The 25215-nt window shown below is 39.2% G+C and overlaps 1 protein-coding gene across 1 annotated transcript in view; it reads right to left on the bottom strand.

Moving 5' to 3' along the window:
* usp43b (ubiquitin specific peptidase 43b) overlaps positions 1–24495 on the bottom strand; it is a 39425-nt gene extending 14930 nt beyond the window's left edge. The window contains exons 1-3 of the mRNA XM_063019086.1: positions 23926–24495; positions 17963–18112; positions 4856–4962 (exon numbers count right to left, since the gene is read on the bottom strand). Coding sequence (XP_062875156.1) covers positions 4856–4962; positions 17963–18112; positions 23926–24495 — 827 coding nt within the window. The remainder of the gene's footprint in view (positions 1–4855; positions 4963–17962; positions 18113–23925) is intronic.
* Positions 24496–25215: the final 720 nt, after the last annotated feature.

The raw sequence follows: 25215 nt of genomic DNA, 5'->3' as shown, positions 1-25215 counted from the left end.
GGAGTCCATCTATATCAAATATGTTCAACTGTAATAGACCTCACTTTGTGTACAGTCATGCTGGAACAGCAGAGGGTCCCAAAAGGTATATATACAGTATATATATATGGCAAATAAAGGCATTATCTCTCTCGATGTTGTATATGATTATTATCAATATGTATATATTACTATGTACAGTATATAGATCTAATACCATACAAGTAAATAGCTATAGTTATAATAATTATACTAACGATATACAGTATGTGTAGGTTTACTACTGTTCTTTTTGCACAGTGCTACTATTTGCACTTCTGGTAGATGTGAACTGCATTTCGTTGGCTTGTAACTTTACTGAGCAATGACAATAGTCTTGAATCTATCTATAAATCTATTAAGGTCACGCTGATAAAGCAATATTAAATAAAACTGTGAGAGGCGAAAAAAAGAGAAAGTGGGCGGGTGGGGGTGTCGTGGTGCACTTGAGAAAGCCTTATTCATCTGAAGCCAGCTGCCTTGGTTTTCTCCTTCCTTTCTCTCTCTAATAGATCTGCAGCTCACCCACAGATGTCTGGGCCTGTGAAGACACTATTCGGTTACGTCTCCCTCTGTGTAGGTCTGCACGTGTGTATTCGCAAAACCTCCAAAATTGTGTTTCATTCTGTTTTCAGTCTAATACAGCACAAAGAGAATTTACAAATACCTGCTGTTTTTACCATTATACATAATGTCCCAACTTAAAATGAGGTTTACATTTAAATAAAGAAAGTAATATTGGAGAATTATTCAAGAATAAAATCTTCTATACGAGGCATTTTGTGTTACAGACATTTCATAAATGCTCAATAATCTGAGCATTATAATCTAATACCCCAAATCTGATGCTTGATGAGGACATCATAGGTGCTTATCGTCATCCTGGTGTCCATTAATGCAGTATATGGTGGCATCATTATCCAAAATGATTGGGTTTGCTCCATGTGTTGGCTTCCCATACCATGTTTAGTGGTTTAAAGGCATCCTTTGGCTTTTTCCACACATTAATACATTTAGATCTATGGTGCAGTGGATAATCAATTAAGAAGCATAAGGAAACAATAAAGAAGGAAAAGTAAAGTGCAGGTTTTATAGATTTTTAACTGTTTCCAATTGTATTTCAGTGTTTTTAGATTATATTTGTGTAAATTTCAGTGTATAAGTAGCAAAAACAGCCCCATTATTTCACATTCGCCTGAAATATATGCAGTTCCACAGGACCATGCAACGCATTAACAGGTTTCCCAAACATCCTTTTGGGAAAAATACCTTGAAACTCAATGCCTTTAAAACTCAACGCCACTCCCCGAACCAAATGACGTCGAGTTTCAGGGTACCACTGTACTTCAGATTCTAAGCAATTCTAATTCTCTAATCTGTATTAGAAACATTGAGCTTTTTACATCCCAAATTATGTACCTATGTTATTTTTTGAACCTTGCATTCATGAATGGACCCCTGCTCAGAACCTTAGTCAAGATCAAGCACTGACTGTCTTCTTTGTGAATGATGTACCACGTCCTACTCCATCTCAGACCCAGGAACAAGTTTTACAGGTTTTTGTCATGGTTTCTAAGTTCACTCATTAAAAAGATCTTCAGTGGGCAAACTGGTTTCCTCAGTGGTTTAAGCACAAAAACAACGACCTTGTTGTTCAGCGTTATTTACAAGAATTCAACGTTTGGTAGATGTGGGTACGTAGTCACGCTTGGAACAGGCCGCTCCTTGTGGCAAAGCAACTTTACAAAATCCCATTTAAAAGAACCGGAACATCTACAAAAGCACGCAGACAGAATGACGGGACACTGTGAATGTTCTGACATGAGACTCTCTTATTTACTATTTTATGCAACAGGACAAGTTGTGCAGTGTCTTTGTTATGAGTCTCTACACGTCATCATTACGGGATTGGCTCTTTTTGTGAGGGCATTTTCAGGAAAGCGGACATGCATAATACCTTGGGAAAAATGCTCATTACCATACACCTGTTCTCATGCCACTGTTCTCACCTGTACCCAGTTGTGATGGGACTTTCTAGAAATGTGGGCGAGTAAAATTCATGTGTGCATTAATGATGCATGTAAAAAATAATTTGCTCCACATAGCAGCTAAAATTGAAGCTTTAAGGACCCAAGATCATCTGTACAGTTGTGGCCTAACGGTTAAGGTACTGGACTAGTAATCCAAAGGTTGCTGGTTCAAGCCCACTGTTGGGCCCTTGAGCAAGGCCCTTAACCCTTAATTGCTTAGACAATATACTGTCACTGTACTGTAAGTTGCTTTGGATAAAAGCGTCTGCTAAATGCTGAAAATGTAAATGTAAATGTAAATGTACAAACAGTTCTCTGTAAGTACACAGTACTAAGAACAGTGGAAAGGTCTGAGTAATCCAAGAACCACTGAAAACCAGGCCATTTATAAAGTAAGAAGCCACTGTTTGGAAATCTGCATTTTAAAGCTTGACTTAAAAGTTAGTGGTGTATAAAGTATAAAAGTACAAGTATCTTACCTGAAATTTACTTTGATAGAAGTAAAAGTCACCTCTTAGAATATTATTTGAGTACATTTATATTTTACATTTTTCAGCATTTAGCAGATGCTTTTATCCAAAGCGACTTATAGTACTGTGACAGTATATTATCTAAGGAATTGAGGGTTAAGGGCCTTGCTCAAGGGCTTAACATTGCCAACCTGGCAGTAGTGAGGCTTGAACCAGTGACCTTTCGATTACAAGTCCAGTACCTTAACCACTAGGGTACAACTGTGTAGAACTGTGTAAAAGTAAAATTATTTGATGTTTAATGTACTTTTTGTCATATTAAATGTGTTGGGCTACCTGGACTGCTGTACCACCCAAGCACCAAGTGTGTAGTCATTGTGATCAATTGAATGGCCATTTAATAAGAACTGACTACAGACACTGACTTCTAACTTTAGTGGGGAAGTCCCAGGAAAGAGAATTTCACTTTGACAAAATAACAAAAGTTAATAAATTACAAGCTGACCAGTTTTGACTGTGTTTCCGTGTTCGGTAACCACAGAAATCACTCAAGTGAAGAGTAAACACACATAGTAAAACATAAAAGTACTTTGTTAACACTGACATGTATCCACCAGGACCATGAGTGCATGTTAGCATGCATATAACATCCCTGCATTTCTGTGTAGGACACACAAAGAATGATAACAAAAATGCTGTACATAAATCATGAACTTTTTATAAAAATTCTGATCCATGCAGCATTGATATAAACAGTGCATGGGCTGGACAAGTCCTATTTAAATTCCAAACAGGAGCAGGATTTGCCAGCAGGGACATGAATAAGTGGCTTTCACACTGTCCCCGTTCTAAAGAGGACTGCACCATTGTTGCTTATTTCTGCTCAACCTTTAATCATCTCGCTGCAAGGCTTCTTTCTAACATTTTCTATCTTTTTTAATAATTAAGAATGAAAAATCACACAGATGTTTTAAAGCAAAGTTTTTGCAAAGAGGTACTTATGATACCTAATTGTAAATCTTAATAGACCATTTCAATAATTCTCTGGTCTCTGTCCATCCATCCATCCATCTACCTATTTATCTATTTATTATTTAATACCAACAATAAATATTGTTTGTATATTTAGACAAAGCAAATGTTTTTCTAATCATTTAAATGTCATCATCAAGCTCAACCAACACCAACACTCCTGAAATTGAGCTTTTTGGGCCACTGACCCACCCGGTCACTCAACAGACACAATTATCTGTGTCTGAGAAAGGGAACCACCTTGGTCCTGTGTACGAGAGCTCAGGACAGTTAAGGTGAAAAAAAAACACTTACACATCACCAAAACAAAATTAAATGCCAACAACAAACATTATCTGTATATTTTGACAAAGCGAATGTATTTTTTGATCGTTCACTCAACAGACACAGTTAGAGAAAGGGAAGGGTGTGGTATAACCACCTTGCTGCTAAAACGTACAGGCTAAGGTTCTCTGTAAGACTCCTTCACGTGCCAGATTTAAGGTCCAGCTCGCGGCTTCATGTGTATCAAAGGAGGCATTTGCTACTCCTCAACGTGGTTCCTCCTTAGCCAGGTGTACTAAAAAAAACAAAAAAAACTTAAATATCTATGTAAGCTTTCGGCCGTAACTGTTCCAATGAAAGACGTAGAACCAAAACAATATGTTTAAAAAACATAAGTGCAGAAAAGATGCTGTCTTGTACAGACATACTCAGACAGATGATGCACGTCTCAGCATCTCAGCGCAGAGGTAACGTGCATAAGGAACAGATTTGACAGATGCTGTCAACCACTTACTCAGTCACTTTCTAACAGATGGAGGAAAATGGAAAAAAAATAGGAAAAAAAGAAGCAAACTCCCTGATGTCTTGAAGCTTGCAGGTATAAAAATATGAGCAACCTTGGTAACCAAACAGAAAATTTGAGCAAGCTGATTTACTAACAAGGCCATACAGAAAATTGTATCCTTTAAAATCTTTTAAGGTAGTACAGCATTGCGTAAATATTTTGTACAGAGCGGGTCGATTTAAATACATTTATTAAGATATACAATGTGTTCTATTAGCATTTATTAGCAAATACATCAGGACGGCAAGACATGGGTCATCACAATGTGGACATCACCCAACGACGATACAAAGAACATGTTATGCCGTTGCCATGGGAACTACAAGACAAAGATGAGGGAGCAAGAAAGTAATATTTTTATATTTTTATATTTTTCGGCCATAATGTGTTAAATCAAAGTCTCGTTCTGTTGAGAAGAGCCCCTGACCTGCGTGTAGTATTTTTAAAAAAGTGTTTAAATGATCACGGGCACCTACTTGTACTGAGCCTGGAAGTGCTCCTGTACGAAGCTGTGACGTACACCAGGCTGTTCATCTGCATTCTGAGTCTCAAAGGCTGCCAGCCCATCTCCTCCTGGTAGTCCCTAAAAGAGCAAACGACCACAATTTAAAAACAGGTTCAGTACCTAATAAAGTAAATATCCATAGCTGTAATCTTTAATGCTACATCCACTTAAAAAAAAAAAATTGATAAACATACAAATCCAGTTTCCAAAAAGTTTAGACAGCATAAAATGCTAATAATTTCTGCCCTTTATTTAATATTATAAAGTTCATACTCCTACATACAACACAAGGTCACACACACACACACACACACACACATTACATACATTAACAGAGAGTGAAGAAAACTGGTATGGCTTATCACTAAGCTTTTTACTACATGCATCTGAACTAATGAGAAATGTGAGGAAAAAGGTTCAGGTTCAATAAAAGGAAGCACAGTGAGCTGCTGATGAGACTTGCAGGAACCTTCACCTGCAACCATGTGTAGCTCTGAAAATAAAGACACAGGGCCATGTACTGAAAACAGAAAAGAAAATAAATAAATAAAGGGTTTTAACCTATGACAGTTATGCTGTTTACGGATCAGGTTTGTTACAAGTGCAATAGATGATAATATATTATTTATAATAATACAGTTCAAGATGCTACACTTTTATGAATTAAAAGTGTATCAGGTTTAATATCAGGTTTTATGATGTGCATAGGTGGCCTGCTAAATGTGTTTAGACAAACTAAAGGCTGTGTCCCAAACAACATACATAAAATGTACTACACAGTCAAATTTGGCATTAAGCTATTTACTGTTTGGGACACAGCCAAAATGGTAAAACATTCTAATTGTAAATCATCTAATGCAGTTGATTAATACTTTGTTATTTAAGCTTGCAATTATGAGATAACAGCATTTCCGAAATGAACATTAACATAAAGGGTTAATAAAGATTGAACATGTTCATGGGTACAGTCCAACACACAGGTAACAAGACTAAAATGTGAAAAAAATATGAGCTCCACCATCAGGTTTCAGCTACAGCAGTTACAGTCCAGGTTAAATCCCAACCAAACATTAAGAGTTCAGTTATATAATCTTCTACAGAGGAAAGTAGGTTCAGGGAGCGGAGTGGAGGGGTGCAGATGACAAACGATGCATTTCAGTGATTTTTCTTAACCATTAGATTATTCAGAGCCAAAGAGCGGAATGTGATTTACCTTTAGACAGATTGTACAGGTTCTTGCAATAGCATATATCTATTTAAAGACAGAATCAAGATTCATCTAGGCATCTGTTTTTATACCAAGGAAAACTCTTCTGATGCATTCTTCTTTCACTATTACAGTCTGACACTTCTAGCACCACTCCACCAATCTGCGTCCATTTCTTTCTTTTTCTACATCAGCCGTTTCTTGTTCCAGATTTTTATTGCATCCTCCTTAATCTCCCCATTTCTAACTGGTAATTAAGGTCTTAAAATGCACGCAAAGTGGCACTAATGTCATTGTACACTCAATGTGGGACAAAACAGGCCTGTTCTCCACTCGCTTTATCAGTTTATGAGGCTAAAAGGCTCAGAAGCACCTCAGTTTAAATTAAATGGTTTGTGGGTCAAGAAACTTTACGCTGCAGTTTGGTGTAACACAAAATTGTGTATGACTTATTGTTTATCAGTGGACTATTAAAGTACTTTCACCTACACTGCTGAATGAAAGATTATTGGCTGGGCTTTTATTATTGCTCAGTATCTTTACAATCAAAAGCTGAACTTTGTATCCTAGAGGAAGCACAATGAGGTTATTACACAACAGCAGTGTAAAAGTCCTAACTACATCTAGGTTAAACTATTAGGCCAAATATCATTTTCACCTTCGCCAATTCCTATTTTTGTTAAAAACTGGATTTTTTCCTCATAAATGCAGATCCAAGCCATATTTGTTTCTGGTTGTACATCTAATGACAACTGGATTTTTAAACATATGACTTAGACACTATTCTGTCCAAAAAAATCTTTTTTTTAATCAAACTATTTAGGCCGATAATGTTATTATTATCAACTACACTAATAATAATGGTGATAATAAGAATCATTATTATTAATAACAATCTTTAATATTATATTATTAATATTGGCACTTTGTATGTGCACACAGTATACTTTATATAGGTATACAATTACTGAGTCAATGTGAACCATAAAACTGTGTCTGCTAACTGTCTATCCAGTTCAATACAATGTGCTTAATTTAAACAAAATATTGACAAAGAAATGCATCAGACCAATAAGGTCACGAGATGTAATGCTGTGTCTCATTCCACATACTGATGTACTACAGAGTGCACATTAGTACATTATCAGTGGTGTTGTGACTGTTTTAACAGTCTTTTGAGTTTAATAGGATTCATTTAAATAACAGCAGCTGTTGAAGAAGATCTACACTAGCAGCTGCACAGCAAATGATGACTAAACTGATGAATTGTGCTTATTACTATTTATTTATAGCTGCACCTCCTGTGCAAAGATGGTCAGACTAACGAATACTCAGCATGCAGGACTTTCTAAAAACATGCAGAATAGTCACAATGCTGGACCAGAATTTGATGTCCACTGAACACCTCTGGAATGAAATGAAACATCGATTGAGGGCCTTTTATTGAATAGGAACACATTCCCCCAGACACACTCTTTAGCTTGTGTAGTCTATACCTGCAGATGGGAAACTCCAGAATGATGCCCATGGATTTGGAATGCAATACCCAGCAAGTTCATAATTAGGTGTCAACATAAGAAAGGTTGTGATGTTGAGCAAGTTTCATCCTAAATCCACTGGTTAAAGTGGTTCACACATATTTTTGACCATGTGTAAAACAGGCCAGTCCCGCTGACTTGGTTTAATTCCACTGAACAGTCTTTCACTCCATATAATCTCCATATAACAAGCTGTGATTTTATCAGTCCTTGAGGTAAAACAGGAGGGTAAAAAACATCAAAGACCAAGACAAGAAAATAATCTGGAGCTAGTCCATTCATGAAGAGCACAATCATCTGACACCCTGCCAAGCCTGCAGACTGCCAAAGGTGCCACCTCCAAATGGCAGACTTGGCTAGAGCTTTGATTTCATCTCTCTGAAGCCTGTGTTGTGTTCAGGTATCAATTAACGGTCTTAGTTTCTACTTCTACCATCCACTAAGGTTTATGCACATTACAAGAACTGACAGTGGCTTGAACTATCATGTGGGCACAGAAAGGCAAAACTGTCATCATCTAACCTGAGATGGCATGTGAAACGAACCAATGAGCATCCTGGTACATGAGCTTGGAAACTGATTTAGGTCACTTTCCACACGCAACTGAGAGCTAACGGAGCAGCCGAACTCAGCTGCAATGACCTGAACTCAGCTGCTCTTGACTTTATGGTCTTTATGATCTTTCTGTGTGCCTGATTGAGGTTGGGATACAAATGAGTTAAGTATCTATTTATTTATTTATTAGGACTTTAATGTCATGTTTTACACACTTTGGTTACATTCATGACAGAACAAGTAATTACTGGTTACACCAGATTCATCAGTTCAAGTTTAATGTCAAACACACTCCCGGACAATTTTGTATCTTCAGTTCACCTCACTTGCACGTCTTTGGACTGTGCAAGTGGGGAAACCCACACAGACACTGGGACAACATGCAAACTCCACACAGAAAGGACCCAGACCGCTCCACCTGGGAATCGAACCCAGGACCTTCTTGCTGTGAGGCGACAGTGCTACCCTCTGAGCCACCGTGCCACCCCTAAAATGAATAATTAAATTACTCAGAATCACATATCCAGGATCACAGCTACAGTCACAGCACTTAAGCCCAGGGATGAAACGAGACTTCCATTTAAATGAACCCTGGTGTCATTAATTCACCAAACACGTTCAAGTACAGCCTGGTACACACACATGACAGACATGGGCATTCAACCAATCCTGAAAGGATTCGAAAAGGGTTTTACAGCTTGATGTCAGCAAAGTGCTTAATAATTTACATTCCTGAAAACAGAAGGGTGACCCCGCACCCCTGCACGGTGCAATAAAAGTGCACACAACTAGCACAGAAAGACAGAAATACACACAGTGTTAATGGATAACGGACGTCTTACTCCGGTGATGGCGAGCCCACCTTCTGGGCTCCTTTCTAAAAATAGCTGGATGTTCTAGAGGACAGAGGAGGAGAGTGAAGAGCATCCCTACCTAAGCAATATTTCAGCAGATGTTTTCAAAACAAATAATAAAACAAATTTTGCAGTAACCAGCAAAATCAGTGCATTTATGAGTGCCAAATGTACACAATATCGTCAAAAGTAACCGCCAGCTAATCCTAATTGGCTATGTGTTAAAATGTGTAAAATTTGAATGTCCACTAATAATTGCTGTTCAAGTTCAAAAACGAGTAAGAGAATCATGGTTTATTATGATGAAGACGACGCTGGTTGGGCAGATGTATGAAGCAGGAATCATTTTGCATCCCGTCCGATCTAAACACAGACAAAGAGCTGTCACATGTTGCATACTGAAGCTGACTCACTTGTTAGTGATTCACCTCCCTGACTCTATCGACACACAGGAATGAAGCCATCCCATTTTAGTTGCTTTATGGAATGTAGAAATACGAGCCTCCCCACCACTGGCTGACTTAATGTGTTATGAGAAATCAGTTCTAGATCAGCTGTTCACATCCCAGCAACGTCATTTTTTTGACATTAAGTGATGATTCACAATTTACCTGAACCCCTTTTGTCCACCCTGTTGGTCTGTCTCTTTTTCGATTTATTGTCATCCTACATTCATCCTTGCTGAGAGAAGTGTAGGGCCTGGTTCCTCCCAATGCAAAAATCAAAAGTTAGACAGATGAAACCCTTGGTACTTAATGAAAAAAAAGTTCTTGGCAGAGCAGTTCTAGATCTATTTGGCAACCGTTTACCAGATCTCAGCAGTGATGCTAGCATGATTTACCTCAAGGACCACTTTTTAACCTGCTTGCACCCTGTTCTTGTGCAGGTATTATTTAGGTGGTGGATGATTCTTAGCACTGCAGTGACACTGACATGGTGGTGGTGTGTTAGTGTGTGTTGTGGAGTTTTTAAATACCGTGTCCACTCACTGTCCACTCAATTAGACACTCCTACCTAGTTGGTCCACCTTGTAGATGTAAAGTCAGAGACGATCGCTCATCTATTGCTGCTGTTTGAGTTGGTCATCTTCTAGACTTTCATCAGTGGTCACAGGACGCTGCCCACGGGGCACTGTTGGTTGGATACTTTTGGTTGGTGGACTATTCTCAGTCCAGCTGTGACAGTGAGGTGTTTAAAAACTCCATCAGCGCTGATATTTATCCAAGGTGACTTACAGTACTGTGACAGTATATCGTCTAAGCAATTGAGGACTAAGGGCCTTGCCCAAGGGCCTAACAGTGGCAACCTGGCAGTGGTGGGGCTTGAACCAGCGACCTTTCGATTACTAGGCCAGCACTTTAACCGCTAGGCTTCAACTGCCCTAATTTGACCAATTTAGTATGCTATGTAAAAATACTGGCTAATTAAATATTATAATGAAATAAAAAACAGACGTAGGGGAGAAACACAATGACATGAAGTCTAGTTTCCACCAACAAGTCTTTTATTTTATTACATTAGGTTTGTTTTAAAGATTTTATCCTACTTATACCATCAATACTTGCAGGTACAAAGTTTTAACAATAGTGGTCAATGACATTCATATCATTTCTTATTATAGTTCAGTGTAATAGGGGAACACAAGGTTTGTTAGAAAACAGGGTCATAACCCACTCCGTCAAGTACAGTCTACCTGTCCCGAGCTGATGTCCCGAGCTGATGCAAGATCAAATTAGTAGCCTTGGGTGGGTTCTAGATACTCCGGCAGAGATCTACACAGTCCCTGCAGACTGCTTAAAAATGAAAAAAATTATATTCAAGAGCAAAGCATGAGAGGAAAAGGCGGTTTGATGTTAAATGTCTCTGACTGTATTAGTGCTCCAGAACTAGAACAGTTTCACCGACACTCAAAGTCTCAAATACAGACTATACGCACTGCACCAACCAGCAAGTCGTATTACTGGTCAGTGTTCACAAACAGGAAGGAAATTTTGGATCTGACCTTTTTTAGCTTAAATCTTTGTCTTTGTTGGTTGGCTGAATCTCACAGGAAGCCATTAGCATTGAACAAGACAGTGTTAATCAAAGAAAAGGAAAAGGAAAAGAGCAGGAACAATACTCCAGCACTCTGACCTCAGTGTGCAATACAATACACACAGGGTATGAAGGGTTTATTTAGTTTTGTGTAATAAAACCCCCAGTGAGTATAACAGTCCAGTCAGTGCTCCAATGTTTACTGAATTTAATAAGAAAAATGCATCAGCCAACATATTTGGACCACAAAACCTATTTCGTAACAGTTGTGAATGTCATGGTCAGGGATATCTAAATGGTGGGCTGAGTACCAACTGACAGTGGTCTGAAAGGGGACAAGCCACAAACAGAAAATTTTCATCGATATTAACAGACATTTCGGGTCTGTCCGAAAACCCAGTGATCTCTCTACATAGATGCATTTTACGTCATCCTACGCGCTCTCAAGAGGGAGGCTGTCTGAATTCTTAGATACCTTAAGATGCTGCCTACTAAGGTGCCTTAATTATGAGTGATAATCTGACTGAATAACGAGGGAGCATCCAATGCTTCCTTAGCGGTGAAGACAATCCCAGCATTCAGTGAGACACAACTTGTCTCACAAAAAATTATAAATATTGCGGACGAATGCGGAACAACAAACAGAGTTCTTTTCAAATGGGAATTAATTCTCATTTATTTTTAATTTGTATAAAGGAGTTTAAGTGTCATTTATTTGCAAATTCGGGCTCGCTGTTTTCGGTACACGTAGAGAGACGTTAGCTGGCATGCTAGCGGGTTGCGCCGCCTTAGTTCATTGGTTTGAATGACTTAAGGCTAACAGTGTTAGCTTAGTAAGCAAAACTGTGGTGACATAATCACGGTAATCACTGTCTAAGTAGTGTGTCTGAATAATCTGTCTTATAAGTCGAGGTCCTGTTAGAATTCTCTCTACTTAGGCAGCTCCCAGGTAGACAGTAGGCAACAAGGCAGCTCACTAGGTTTTCGGACAGATCCATTATGTCTTGTACATACCAACAGAAGGGCTATTGTAGCTCAAACTCCAGATAATTTTAACTTCGACAATGCCTCGAACCCTTCTGTATGTCAGAGTGCCCTTGCTAACTCCTGTCACCATTAAAATCACTGAAAATGGGCATCTAGACAGCAAAACTGGACAGTAGATCCCACCCTCACCCATCCTCAATGTGCATGAGCCAGTCTTGTTTACAGACGTAGAAAGAGTGCTGTGGTTCAACAACAAATGAGAAAAGCTGACAAATCTGGTAAAGTGGGTGCTACATAGCAGCTTGTGTTTTGAGGACCTAGGTTCAATCCTTGGCTCCAGTTACAGCTTGTGATGAGTATGGCATGATTTTAACTTTATGTCTCATTTACACTGGTATATTCATATTTAAAAAATAAGTAAGAAGTGAATTTAATGTTCAGAAACCACTGACCACAGTGCAGACTGCAGTGTTGAATTGTCAATGATTCTTCATGCCTACAAGGGCTTCAGGGACACCAATACACACAGCAATTCATTGTTCTTTGTAACTGATATCATTTATTGTTACTTCTGCTAGCTGTGGTAAGATAATGTCTAAAATGTCTCCGGAGCTTTGTACCAGATGGTCCTCTTTATTGTGCCCACACTGAACTCCTGCCACAAGTGTGCACACTGTGCTCCAGTTTCCTGCCTTAGTAACCAATGAGGAAAGGGTTTACATTCCCTCCATGGACTTCCTGTCTTTCTTCCAGTGTACAGCTGGGCTCAGGTCTTATACGCAGCTCCCAATTCTATTCTCAGCTACATCTTTGTTGCTAATAGTTGATATAACCAAAATGTTCTTGTGCTTGTTGCTCAGGTGAAGCCCTGGTCTTTAGGTGGCCTTTGTTTTACATTTACATTTTCAGCATTTAGCAGACGCCTTTATCCAAAGCGACTTACAGTAGTGTGACCGTATACAGTATAAGCAATTAAGGGCCTTGCTCAAGGGCCTAACAGCAGCAACCTGGCAGTGGTGGGGCTTGAACCAACAACCTTCTAATTACTAGCCCACTACCTTTACCACTAGGCTACAACATGCAACGTGTTTTCTTACTGTATGATGTTTACATAAGAAAGTCCATGTAATGTACTTTAAACTAATTAAAGGTAAATATTACACTGCTGTTCCTTGTATATTGTTATATTTTAGGGTAAAACATACTACAGGTACAAAACATATTCTTAGGAGAACAATTCAAGCAAAAGGTTAAATACATTTTTCCATTTAGTCACTGTGATCTTTTATTAGGAATAAAATTGTCTCAAAACCTATTACTGGTTGTCATGATTTTCTGTACCAGTGCGACACCACGAAGCTAAAATAATATTAAACGCAGTCCTTTCTTTATAAAACAAAACAATTAATCTATATAAGCCTTCTAAACATTATCCAGTAAAACAAACTATAAATAAAAATGTTGTCAAATTCTTTTTAGTTAACTGTCAAGCTATAGTGACCCATTTAAATAATAAATGATACATTTAATATTTCATCTAATTCAATTTTGCTTCTACATGCTTAACTGGAGCAGCTTTCTAAATTGCATACTAGTGCACTACACTGATCCAGTACAGACACCATTAATATACACACTCTCTAGTGCACTAAAAAGTGTCTAAAAACTTTGTTAGAATGGAGCCAGATGCGAGGGCTATTTCCGCTAGTGATGAGCGTTCCAGTTCTTTTCAGTGACTCATCTATGTTTTGGCTTAGCACACAAGTAACAGCCAACACTCTCAGTTCCAACATGGGTCCTTGTTTTACATCATTGCCAAAATAAATGAATAAATAAATGGCTCTTCAACTCTAAGCAGCCCTCAACATTCACTTAAAACAGCTCTTACCTGAAAACGACACATACCCAGGTATAAAAAAATGTACCAGAAACCCAAGGTTGTTAGCAGAGGCATTAAAAATCTACTGAATAACTATTGACTAAGTCTAGCTCAATAATCATATTAAACACCAATGAGTCAGTCACATCAGAAACTGATTACATTGATACTTGAATAATAGCCAGCCAAGGCATGCTGACAAACCACTGTCCTTCTGGAAGAATGTGCTTTAGACAGATGGAACAATATTAGAGATTTTTTTGGTCAGCCACATCAACTCATTCTTCATAGGATAGAAAAGAACCTATTGGGAAAAAAACATCATGCATACTGTGTAACACAGAGTTTCATCAGGAAGGGCATCCGGTGTAAGAAACAGTGCCAAGCCTGCTATGCAGACCAGATCCGCTGTGGCGACCCCTGAATATGTAAGTAGCCAAAAGGAAAAAATACTTTAGATAAGGTGATCACTCGTAAATCAAAAGTAACGTTTCTGTTCCAAACAAGTGGAATAAAGAATAACTGACGCAACACACACTAGATAAAACTGAAGGCTTTTTAAATGAAGTTGGAATGGTACCAATATTTTGACCACATCTGTAAGCAAATAACAGAACATTTATGAAGCTAAAACTCTTTTGAGGCCCCGACTATTTCGTTATCCATCTCTCAGAGCTTCCCTGTGCGGGAGTGAAGTTCTCACCTATCGTTTTCTCTCCTCCAGCCCAAATGTGTGAAACAAACTCCTCTTTCTTCTGCCTCCTCACAAAAGCTGGCTTTCATTCCTTATGGACGGCTTCATACAAGCTCTGTTTCCAAAGTGATGCCTCGTAAACAAACCAAAGCAAATGCCAAGTTGGGTGGCACTGAGACTCTGTGCTGGTATGTGCAGGGTCTATCTTTTTGTGCTAACAAGTGTGCACTTGTTACCCTCCATTTAATTTTGGGTACTTAGTATAAAATGTCTAATGCTGTGAGCCTCGTGTAGTGCTTTCTATCTGGGGCTAGAGACGGGAAATTCCCCTGTTTTCTGGATTTCCAGATGTCCCCACACACACGAAACAATTACAGAAACAAGATCAGGGTCGGCCTGGGCTTCCCACCTGCTCGCCGGGACTCTTAATTGAGGCGTCTTTTTTTTTGGTGGCCTGCCTCACACTGAACTTAATCAAGAGGTCAAGACCTACAGAAGGGACAGCAAATCAGAGGAACACATCAGCATTATCAGGCCATAGTAGGTCCTTCCTTAACTCTTAAAGCTCTAGATGTGTTTTTACAATTTCAACCCTTTAATGGTCTGCTCAACCAATGAATTTAAAGTGTAGCTCTAGCCATATCCATGTTAATGTTCTACATTACTGCCATGTTTGGTATGTTAAGCAGTTTTAATTTTATTTTAGCAATTTAATTTCACATTTGCAATGGTAGCTCAGCAGTTAAGGTAACTGACTAGTAATCGGGATTTCAGTGGTTTAAGTACCAACACTGCTAGATTGTCACTGTTGGGCTCTCGAGCAAGGCCATTCACTTTAAATGCTTAAATTGTATTTGGTCACAACTGCCCAAAATGGGTTGCTATAAGGGTGTCGGTTAATGGTTAGCTGTAGACTCATGGCAGTTGGTTTTTGGCTACAAGAATTTGGCAAAATGTGCATTCCTAGGTAAGTATTATTGGCTCAGGCATACACATAGTCGAAAACATTGACATATTTTAAAATAAACTATTTAGTCACACCAGTTGAAAAGAAAAAAGGCTTCGGCCCACGTATAGATTAGGGAGGGCCAGATCAAAGCAGATTCTTCTCTTTGTACTTGGTGATCCTTACATACAGTAGCTGCTACCCAACTGTGTGAATCACTGAGGGAGGGCCTCAAGGTCTCGCTCAGCCGAAACACTTTCTCCTTTTTTCCTCACAGAACATTCGTTCCAGTCCAGGGTTCTGAGATAAAAAATGCTGAGAGGTCTACATCTAAATGCCCGGCATCCTCCCTGTGTGAGCAAATCTCTGTTAAAGGCACAGCACTGTAGGAATGCTGGAGTCTTCCAGTACCACGCAGTGCCTTCCTCCAACACGTGTTTCTATACTGATAAACATGAGATGCACTGAAACAAGGGTGACCTTACACTCCTCTGCATTACTCACGTTACACTGGGGTCACTATATATTTCAGATTTTTTGTTTATTATTATTTTTTCCCAAATGATGTGTAGTCAGTACTTCTATTTTGCTTCCATAAAAGACTCTAATTTTTACTATATAGGCTTTGCACTATGTTTAAAACATGTGAAGTTTCATTCAGCCATAGTAAAGACTGGCACTGATTTATGGCAATAAGACCAGCGTTCTCAGTGATCAGCGTTCCGATTCATCCCTATTTCTCTATGGACCTCATGTCAGTGTATTGTGATGTTGAAAAGGGAAAAGCTTGAGTCAGACTGCTGACATAAAGTTGAAGACACACAATTCTTTAGAACATGATAAGCCACATCACTACATTTGCAGTTAGTTGGGGGCCAATGAATCACATAATATCCAAAAAGAATACAACCCTAAATATAAAGTATTTAAATTTGCTTTTAAAATTAAATGTGTCCAGCCAATTTTTACATTGCACACATTTGACAGATGCTTTTTTTTAATCCAAAGCAACTTACAGTACTGTGACAGTATACAGTCTAAGCAATCAAGGGTTAAAAGCCTTGCTCAAGGGCCCAACGGTGGCAACCGAGCAGTGGTGGGGCTTAAAACCAGCGACCTTCTAATTACTAGTCCAGTACCTTAACCACTAGGCTACAACTTTCCTATACTACACTAACTTTTACTATTAAATAACCTTTGTAAATTAACTAGTGTATTAATGACACCTTTACCAGATGTATAGAACTCTCAGCATCTCCTCAGCATGTAAAGTGCTAATAAAAATCTGTTTTTACTACTTGTGGAGAACTCAATTATCGTCAGATGGTGGACCGAGTAGCTGGCCCAGTAACAACTGATCACAGCTCAACTAAGACATGAGAGGTGAGATTAAAACTCAAGCGCTCCAGATCTCAGTAGTGGTGGGCTGGCTTGTTAGATCACTGCGCCACCCAAGTGCTCTTGGTTGGATCTTTGACCAATCTGTGTGTCAGGATTTGCTGCTTTTGAGTTCCGTCCACATATTGAGGTCAGAACTATGGTCATCCTCAAATGTATGTAAATATTTGACATCAAAGAATGCTCTGTGTTTTACATTTTCATTTGTTTACCCATGATCCTCCTCCAAAAAAACCAACTCAGTAGTGGATTTTTAAAAGCAAAGGCTCACTACTTAGGACACAATATAAAAGTTCTACAGCCAATGTAGTGCAATAAACACCTCATATAACCACATTCAGACTTCAGTCTCAAAAATAAACCACAGCCAGGATAAAGTTGGCAGCCTGAATCACAAAGTAAAGATGCATTTTGTTCTTACTTTCTAAGTTTAACAAGAGTGGAAAATAGCAGCGATAAAAACTGTGCTTATAAGCACTTTGTATTCAAAACTTCATGATTCTGTTACAGTAAAGTTGCTGCTTATTCACTTAGTACAAGGTATTTTGTGTGTTTGTAAAATAAGGTGTATATGTATATACAAAAAGCTTTCAAACTTTTGTATTTTGGTTGGAAGCGGTGAGGGTGGGAGGAGTAGTAATCGGTCATGTCTGAAAGACCTTATAGTCCGAATTTAGCACCACCTGATTTCCACCTTTTTGGATGCTCAAATAAGCTTTCAGTGGAAGAAGATTTTCATGTGATGATGATGTGAAAGCAGCGGATGCATCAGTGGCTACTTAAAAAGTTGGTTTGACGCTGGGAAAAATGCATCGGAAGGTAACTATGAAGAAAAGTGATGTGTGTGTGTGTGTGTGTGTGTGTATGCATACATTAATTGTTTATTGTTCTTTTCACATTTTCCACTCACGCTGACAGGTCATGTTTAAAATGACCCAATGACTTACTCAAACCGTTAGAAAACTTAGTAAACCTAGTAAACTGACCTTTCCACTGGTTTTGCTCCGGTTGTTTCCACAGGGTGACGAAGATGAGTTTACATCTTCATGGATCTGATCAAGCAGCCACAGCAGGAACTCCAGAGCATCGTGCTGGGAATTCCCTCGGAACTGCGCACCATACTTGGACACAATCATCTGCAATTGAGAAGCAACACAAAGGTGACCCAGAATATCTATAAAGCTTTTATTTTCCCTCTTCAGTGGATATTAAAATCACTTATTAAAAATTCACATCCAAAACATAAATAAAAAGCACAACTGGACACAATTGAACACAAACAAACGCTACAGCATCATGGATTAAACATGTTCCTTTTGCATCCAATTTGTGTGCTGTCTACTTATTCTGCCAAATGGGCGGCATGGTGGCTAAGTGGATAGCATTGTCGTCTTACAGCAAGAAGGTCCTGGGTTCGATTCCCAGGTGGAGTGGTCCGGGTGAGTGTTCTCCCCGTGTCTACCTGGGTTTCCTCCAGGTGCTCTGGTTTCCTCCCCCAGTCCAGAAACATGCAAGTGAGGTGAATGAGAGCTACATGACCGTGTTTGATATTAAAGACACAAACTGATGAATCTTCTGTAACCAGTAGCTACCTGTCCTGTCATGAATGTAACCGAAGTGCAAAACATGACGTTAAAATCCTAATAAATAAATAAATCCTGTTAAATAGTCATGATGTACAAAAACACCAGTCAGCAATCTAATACAGAAATCACCAGCTTGTTAGAAACCGGGATGCAAAAAAAGGGACCAGCTGGAGGATGTAAACAGCATTCTGCTGCATAGCTGAGTGATGTTTACTCACTTCTGATGATGGCTTTGTTAGCATAAGAAGTGAGTAATCAACACCAAGCAATCTTATTTGAGTCTTTACAGTTCTCTAGCTAACAAAAAATGGCACTGTCACATCAAGCGACTGAGTGCATGCTAATCGAGGCAATTAGCATGTGCCAAGCCCATTTTTTTCGGTTCCATACGCTAGACTATTTTAAACTCAGTCCCACCAGGATCTCGTGGCCTTTTTTGGCAGACTGAAATATAAGTGGCACCATCTGTACCTTTTCTTTATGGAAAAGTAAAAAAATGAAAAATTAGTGATCATGAGTTAGTCTATCTTTAAATTCATTTGAATGTAGCCCAGATCGCTTCTAATAAAGTGGTAAGAAGATATAATGATAAAAATAATGTCATTAAATGAACTGTACACAATAGGATGCAATGTAGAGTAAAATCTAAATGTGGATACATCACCAAGGTGCTCTCGGATTGACCATTCAAACATTCACCTACTCTACCAACCAAACATGGTCACACATAACCTAACGATTATCCACAAAAGCTAAGAAATAGTAAAATAATGTGAAATATTTCAGTCATTCTTTGATAAACATACAGGGTAAAAACAAGTAGTAATTCCTGCTTTGTTTTCTATTATTTAATATACAATATATAAACAAAAGTATTGGAACACCCTTCTAGTCCACATGTGTCAAACTCAAGGCCTGCAGGCCAAATCCGGCCCGCCACGTCATTTTATGTGGCCCGCGAGAGCTTAAAAGACGTATGATTGTCTTAAAATACACTGTAAAATCGCACATAAACTGCATCTCCCACAATGCATGCCGATTTTGTGACCCGCAAAGTGACCGCATCCCGCCACTAGATGGCAGAGTTTCCACATCAGTGTTTAACTGAGGCGGTTTTCCAACAAGTGATGTTGAGAAATATTTACAAATAATCCCAAAATGTACAAGAAGATAAAACTGAAGCAAAAGGAGGAAATTTAATGAAAGATGGGAAAGTGAAAACAAGTTTGTGCTTTAAGAAGATAAACTGGTACGTCTCTTGTGTTATGAGGCCATGTCTGTGGTAAAGGAGTACAATATAAATGTAGATATACATTATAAATGTACAGTATAAATTTCGCATTTTGACACCAAACACAGAATTCTGCCTCCAAGAAAAACATCAAATTGTCCAAGACTTAAAAGGCGACTGCAATCACATCAGGACACGTTACAATCGGCCCTTTCAGGACCAGCATAATGCAGATGTGGCCCTCTGTGACAATGAGTTTGACACCCCTGATCTAATAATTGAATTTCAGTTTAGGTTGGGCACGTTAAATAATGCCAACGTCTGCCCAGACAATGCAACATCCTTTCTCTTTTATCAGAAAACCATTCACACAGCCTGCGGGCTGACACTGTGCTCAAAGTAATTCAGTATCAGCACCAAAATATACTAATGGAGCTCCAATCAGATCCATTTTCAAGGTCAACAGTCAGTAAAGAAATCATAACAGATACAGAGACAGGTACTTTTATAACCTCCCATATGGAACTGCTTTAAATAGTTGTATTAAGTAAAAAATGAATCTGTGAAAGAGTCGACTCCTTAGGAAAGGCTATTATAACAATAAAAACAATTCTCTGTAATGGGTGAGGTCAGTCAGTCCTGCAGTAAATAGAGGGAATTTAATAACTGAAAGCATTTAGTGGTTAAGGTGTGTACTGCTTTCTTAAACACACAACACACAGCTGAAGTGAACTTTCAACTTCCTACAATAACATTTTTATTACTTGGACATTACTTGGCTCATCACAACAGAGAATCTTTTTCGTCACGTCATTTAGCAAACTCAAAGCGGGCTGCCAAGTGGCTTCTGTTTTACCACTCTGCCATAAGTGCCTGATTTATAAAGTGCAGAATACATGTTCATCCATTTACAGGTTCTGCACAGGACATTTGAAACTTTTTTTTCATAAGCTTGTTTTTCTAGACTTTATACACAGTCATGCTGGAATAGGAAAGAACCCCAAACTGCTGCAACAAACTTGAAAGCATCTAATCTAATCGTAGGGTAGTTGTAGCCTAATGGTTAAGGTACTGGACTAGTAATCCAAAGGTCGCTGGTTTAAGCCTCACCAATGCCAGGTTTCCACTGTTGGGCCCTTGAGCAAGGCCCTTAACCCTCAATTGCTTGGACAGTATACTGTCACAGTACTGTAAGTCGCTTTGGATAAAGGCGTCTGCTAAATGCCGAAAATGTAAATGTAATCTATTTCATATAAGTGATTTTGTGTGACCATATACTTTTGGCACTTAAAAAGAAATTCACATCATGGTTGTGTTATCTGTGTTATCTGTCCTTGGTTGGTAGTTTCTGTTTTTTCTCTCTACCTGCCCGTGTTTTGAAGCCTAAATGTGGATTTCTGTATTTCTCTTGTCTGGCTGTGTTCTCACCTCTCAAAATCATACTTCCTTCTGTCCTGCTGTGACTCAGCAGTGATGCGGTAACGTACGCTATGCTGGTAAAATGGTCTTTAGATAATAAAGACAGTCAGATTCATTTGACCATTTAACGACCGCTTTGTTTGAGTTTCTGCTGTGGGAAACATCCAAACACTCTTATCTCCAAAGCTATGCTAAGAATTTAGCTGTGACAGGTCAGGTTCCAGGCTATTAAAAACAGAGGCAACAGCACACAAAGAGTCAGCAGGTATTTATTTCTTTTAACCGAACACACCCAGTTATACTGGTGGGGTGAAATCATCCCCGAGTTTGTTACAATGAGAAAATTAGAGCTAGGTGCCCTCTAGATCTGACCATAAAGTCATTGTTTTTTATCTAGTGACTGAAGTCTGAAGAACACTGTAACTTTGAGAAACACAAAACAGTTCACATCAAGTGACTTAAGTTCTAGCGATCATTTATTTCTGATGATTCTGTAATTTAAATGAAAGATTATTTGCTGGTGACGGGCCTCACTGTACACAAATTATTAGACATTGCTTACAAACTCAGGCTGTCCCTCATAGGTCATAATAAATGTAAAAACTTTATATTTTACTGCAAAATATTATATAATATAATAATAATAATATAATATATCTAATTTCTGCACAAAATAGACAGACAAGCAGTGATTAGCACAAACCTGCTGTTTGATACAGTGCATGATATATGACATAATTCAGAATCAAATATTACATGCTATACCATACGGACAGATGCTGCTTCAGCCAGTGAGGTGAAGGGCTGCGTCCCAAACCTCACACTACTCACAACAATATGCTTAAAATTTTAACCTTAAATATTAAAGAAGAAACACATTTTGCAAGCTGTTTACAGGTACTTAAGACAGCTACTTTTTAGATTAGTATATTGTACTTCAACGTTTTCTTAATGGCTTGTTCTAACTCTTGTTAAAGATTGACCACTACAGTTTAACCATGCTGAAAATTGGAGAAGCCAATATTATTATCATTAAATGGGGAAGTCAAGATGCTAAGTGGTATGCAGTGCACAGTAGAGACTTCAGTCACCAGGACAAACCAGCAAAGTCAAAGCTTACTGACAAAGATAGAATGACCTTACAGGACAAGTGCTAAGTGATATAACCCTGTCTCAACAAAAACAGTATGTTGTAAACTTCTACTGGTCTGGTCAAGGTACCCAGAAGTGGTGGAAAAGTAAGCAGAAATAAGTGTGATCCTCCAAATGTGCTGAGGTTTGTGTAAAGATGCAGCCGAGTGTTTTATACATGTTGGTGAAAGAATGATAGCCTGTGGCCGTTTTCTAATAAGCCGGCAGAGTTTGCAAGACCGCATGTGGATATTAGGTGCATCCAAACTGGGACAATGCACAAAATACAACAATACAAAAAGGAAGAAAAAAAACTTTTGAAAGGCTTTTGCATCAAAACTCTGAACATTCACAGTGTTTTAAACATTGGTCTGATGTTCTGAAGCACTCAAAGAATCTTTTGAGTCAAAAAAGGCTAACTTGCAGTAGAAATGTAACAGTCCATAATAAAAACAAAGTATCCTACCGAGCTACTGTTAGAAACACATAACTGTTATAAAATGACTATAAACCCACACTTAGATGTAGAGTTCTAAAGGTGTTTCGATTAAAAAGTCATACAGACACTCGTTACTTTAAGCTGCTTGTTCAGCGTTTTAGTTACCTTGTGCTTTCTGCAGTTTAAGCTGTTCACACACAATACCAAGGTTCCAGTGCTCTCATTATGTCATTACGTTCCTGTTTACCCTGATTTAAAATAGGCTGCACTTAATCAAGGCTTATATTAATCACAGAAACGAAAACACAGTCAGCTGTTCAGCAGTTTACTTTAGTTTTTGAAACATTTCTCAAAGTCTTGTTAGCTTATCTCATCAGTGATGATGGTTTGTGTCCGATGATTGAGGGTTTTACTAAGTAAATACTTCAAATTGCAGGGTAATTTTATTGCCTACAGTAAACCGTCCTGCTGTAAAGCAAGGCCTTCATTAAGCCCATCTGACCTACAATAGCTTGTGTTATTTCATGGCATCTGTAAGCAGATGTGTCGTAAGTCACAGGGCAATTTCAGGTAGTGTAGACGTGACATCAAGTGACAAGATCTGCAGAATGCTGTGGTTTTCATGTACACCCTATGATTAAATCCTTTTTGATGAGCAGGGATTGACTGTAAATACATATTAACCATTCTATTGTTTAACTTTGAAATGTACTTGAGTTATAAATATAATGTATGACTTTAGCAGCACTACCCTTGCAGCCACAGAATTTAACTCTTCTATAACATAACACTCTTTAGCAAACTTGTAGGACTGAATATGGCATCACCAATGATTGAATTCAAGCTCCTGGTGCCAGTCATTTTCAAGTTCAAGCAAGTTCAAGTGTTGGCTGGAATTGGAAAGCACACCAACCAACCAGTGGACTTTAAAGGTGTGGAAAAGCAAACTCTGGAGTAAATAATGACACTTCACTATTTCTCAGTCTGACAGAACTGTGTGATTAAAAAAGGTCCTTACATTAGTTCTATTCAAACCTTTGAAATGAATTGGAATGCTGACTGCCCCAACTAACTAACTAACTTGATAAGCACTTCAAAAGGTCCCTGAATGTTGTAAAAATGAAAGAGGAGATCTTCTATCACCTTAAACTCCACAGAGAGTTGTGGGGTGTACTCCAGAGTCCAAAGCGCCCTGACCAGAGATGCCAGCTGCTCGGTCACCTCTCCCGGTACATCTTCATTCCTCACCAGCTTCTCACCTAGATCCGACTTGTAGTGTTCCAACCCCAAGTACTCCGCCAGCAGGTCGGTGTTGCTCAGACACTGCACCACCGCGTTCAGGAAGCAGGTGTTCCCGTGGTTCTTCAGACCCAAAACTCCCGGAGTTTTATCCCCGTAGGATAACGAGAGCCGCTCTTTTAAAGACGAGCGCGACTGTAAAGTGGAGGTTTTCATTAAACTCGTCCTGTCCTCTTCTTTCCCATTTAGGGAATTAATGCACTGCGTTCCTGCCCGGAACCCTCCATCGTCGTCCTCAGCTTCCAGCGTCTCTTTTGGGATCCCTCCCCAGCGTAACACGCCTAAACTTTGGAAAATCTTGGTCACCACGGATTTGAACGACTTCTTTCGGAACGGTCTGTTAGACCCTCGCTTCTTGTCCTTGTGTTTAATGGTTTCGGATTTCCGAGACGTCCCTCTCACTTGCTTCTCCATGGCTTTTCCTTCTGTCTTCCAAAAACCGACAAGAGCTGCTGTCAGCCGAAAACCGAGCTGCCGACCAGTCCAGACCAAACGCACGACGTGCTTTCCATTTCTCCGGCGCTGTCACGTTCCGGTGCATTCAACAGCACGAGCTGTCTGTGCGCATACCGCCGAGCAGCACAGAGCGCAGTCTTCCGTACATACGCTTTATCCTTCCGCAAACATGCAGGACAGGGCGCAGGACAGGGCGCAGTCCTCCGCACAGATCTCGGTACTCACACAGCGCAATCATCCGTACAACACAACTCGGTCGTGTGTACAAACACAGCCAAGTCCTGCGCACATACAGATCACAGTCTTCCGTCCACACAGCGCAGTTTAGCGGCTCCGCGCTGAAAGTGGCGGCCAGTGGTGAACACGCGTCTCATTGGTGATCTTTGCGCACCTGCTCGACCCGCCTCCTAATCTGACATCCACTTTCTACTGTCCATGATCAGAAGTATGCGGACACATGAACGTCGTGAGCTTGTTGGACATCCCGTTCCAAAACCATGAGTAGTGAAGAAAGAAACGGGTTTGCGACTTTAACAGGCTCCACTTTTCTGGAAATGTTTGACACAAAGCCTAAAAGTGTACGTGGGAATATGTCGCCATTTAGATACATTTATTTATTTATTTTATTAGTTTATTGTCTCCAGTTCACCTCACTTGCATGTCCTTGGACTGTGGGAG

This window comes from Trichomycterus rosablanca, chromosome 22 (genome assembly GCF_030014385.1).
Source record: "Trichomycterus rosablanca isolate fTriRos1 chromosome 22, fTriRos1.hap1, whole genome shotgun sequence".
Lineage (NCBI taxonomy): Eukaryota > Metazoa > Chordata > Actinopteri > Siluriformes > Trichomycteridae > Trichomycterus > Trichomycterus rosablanca.
This window is presented reverse-complemented; position numbering and strand designations above follow the sequence as displayed.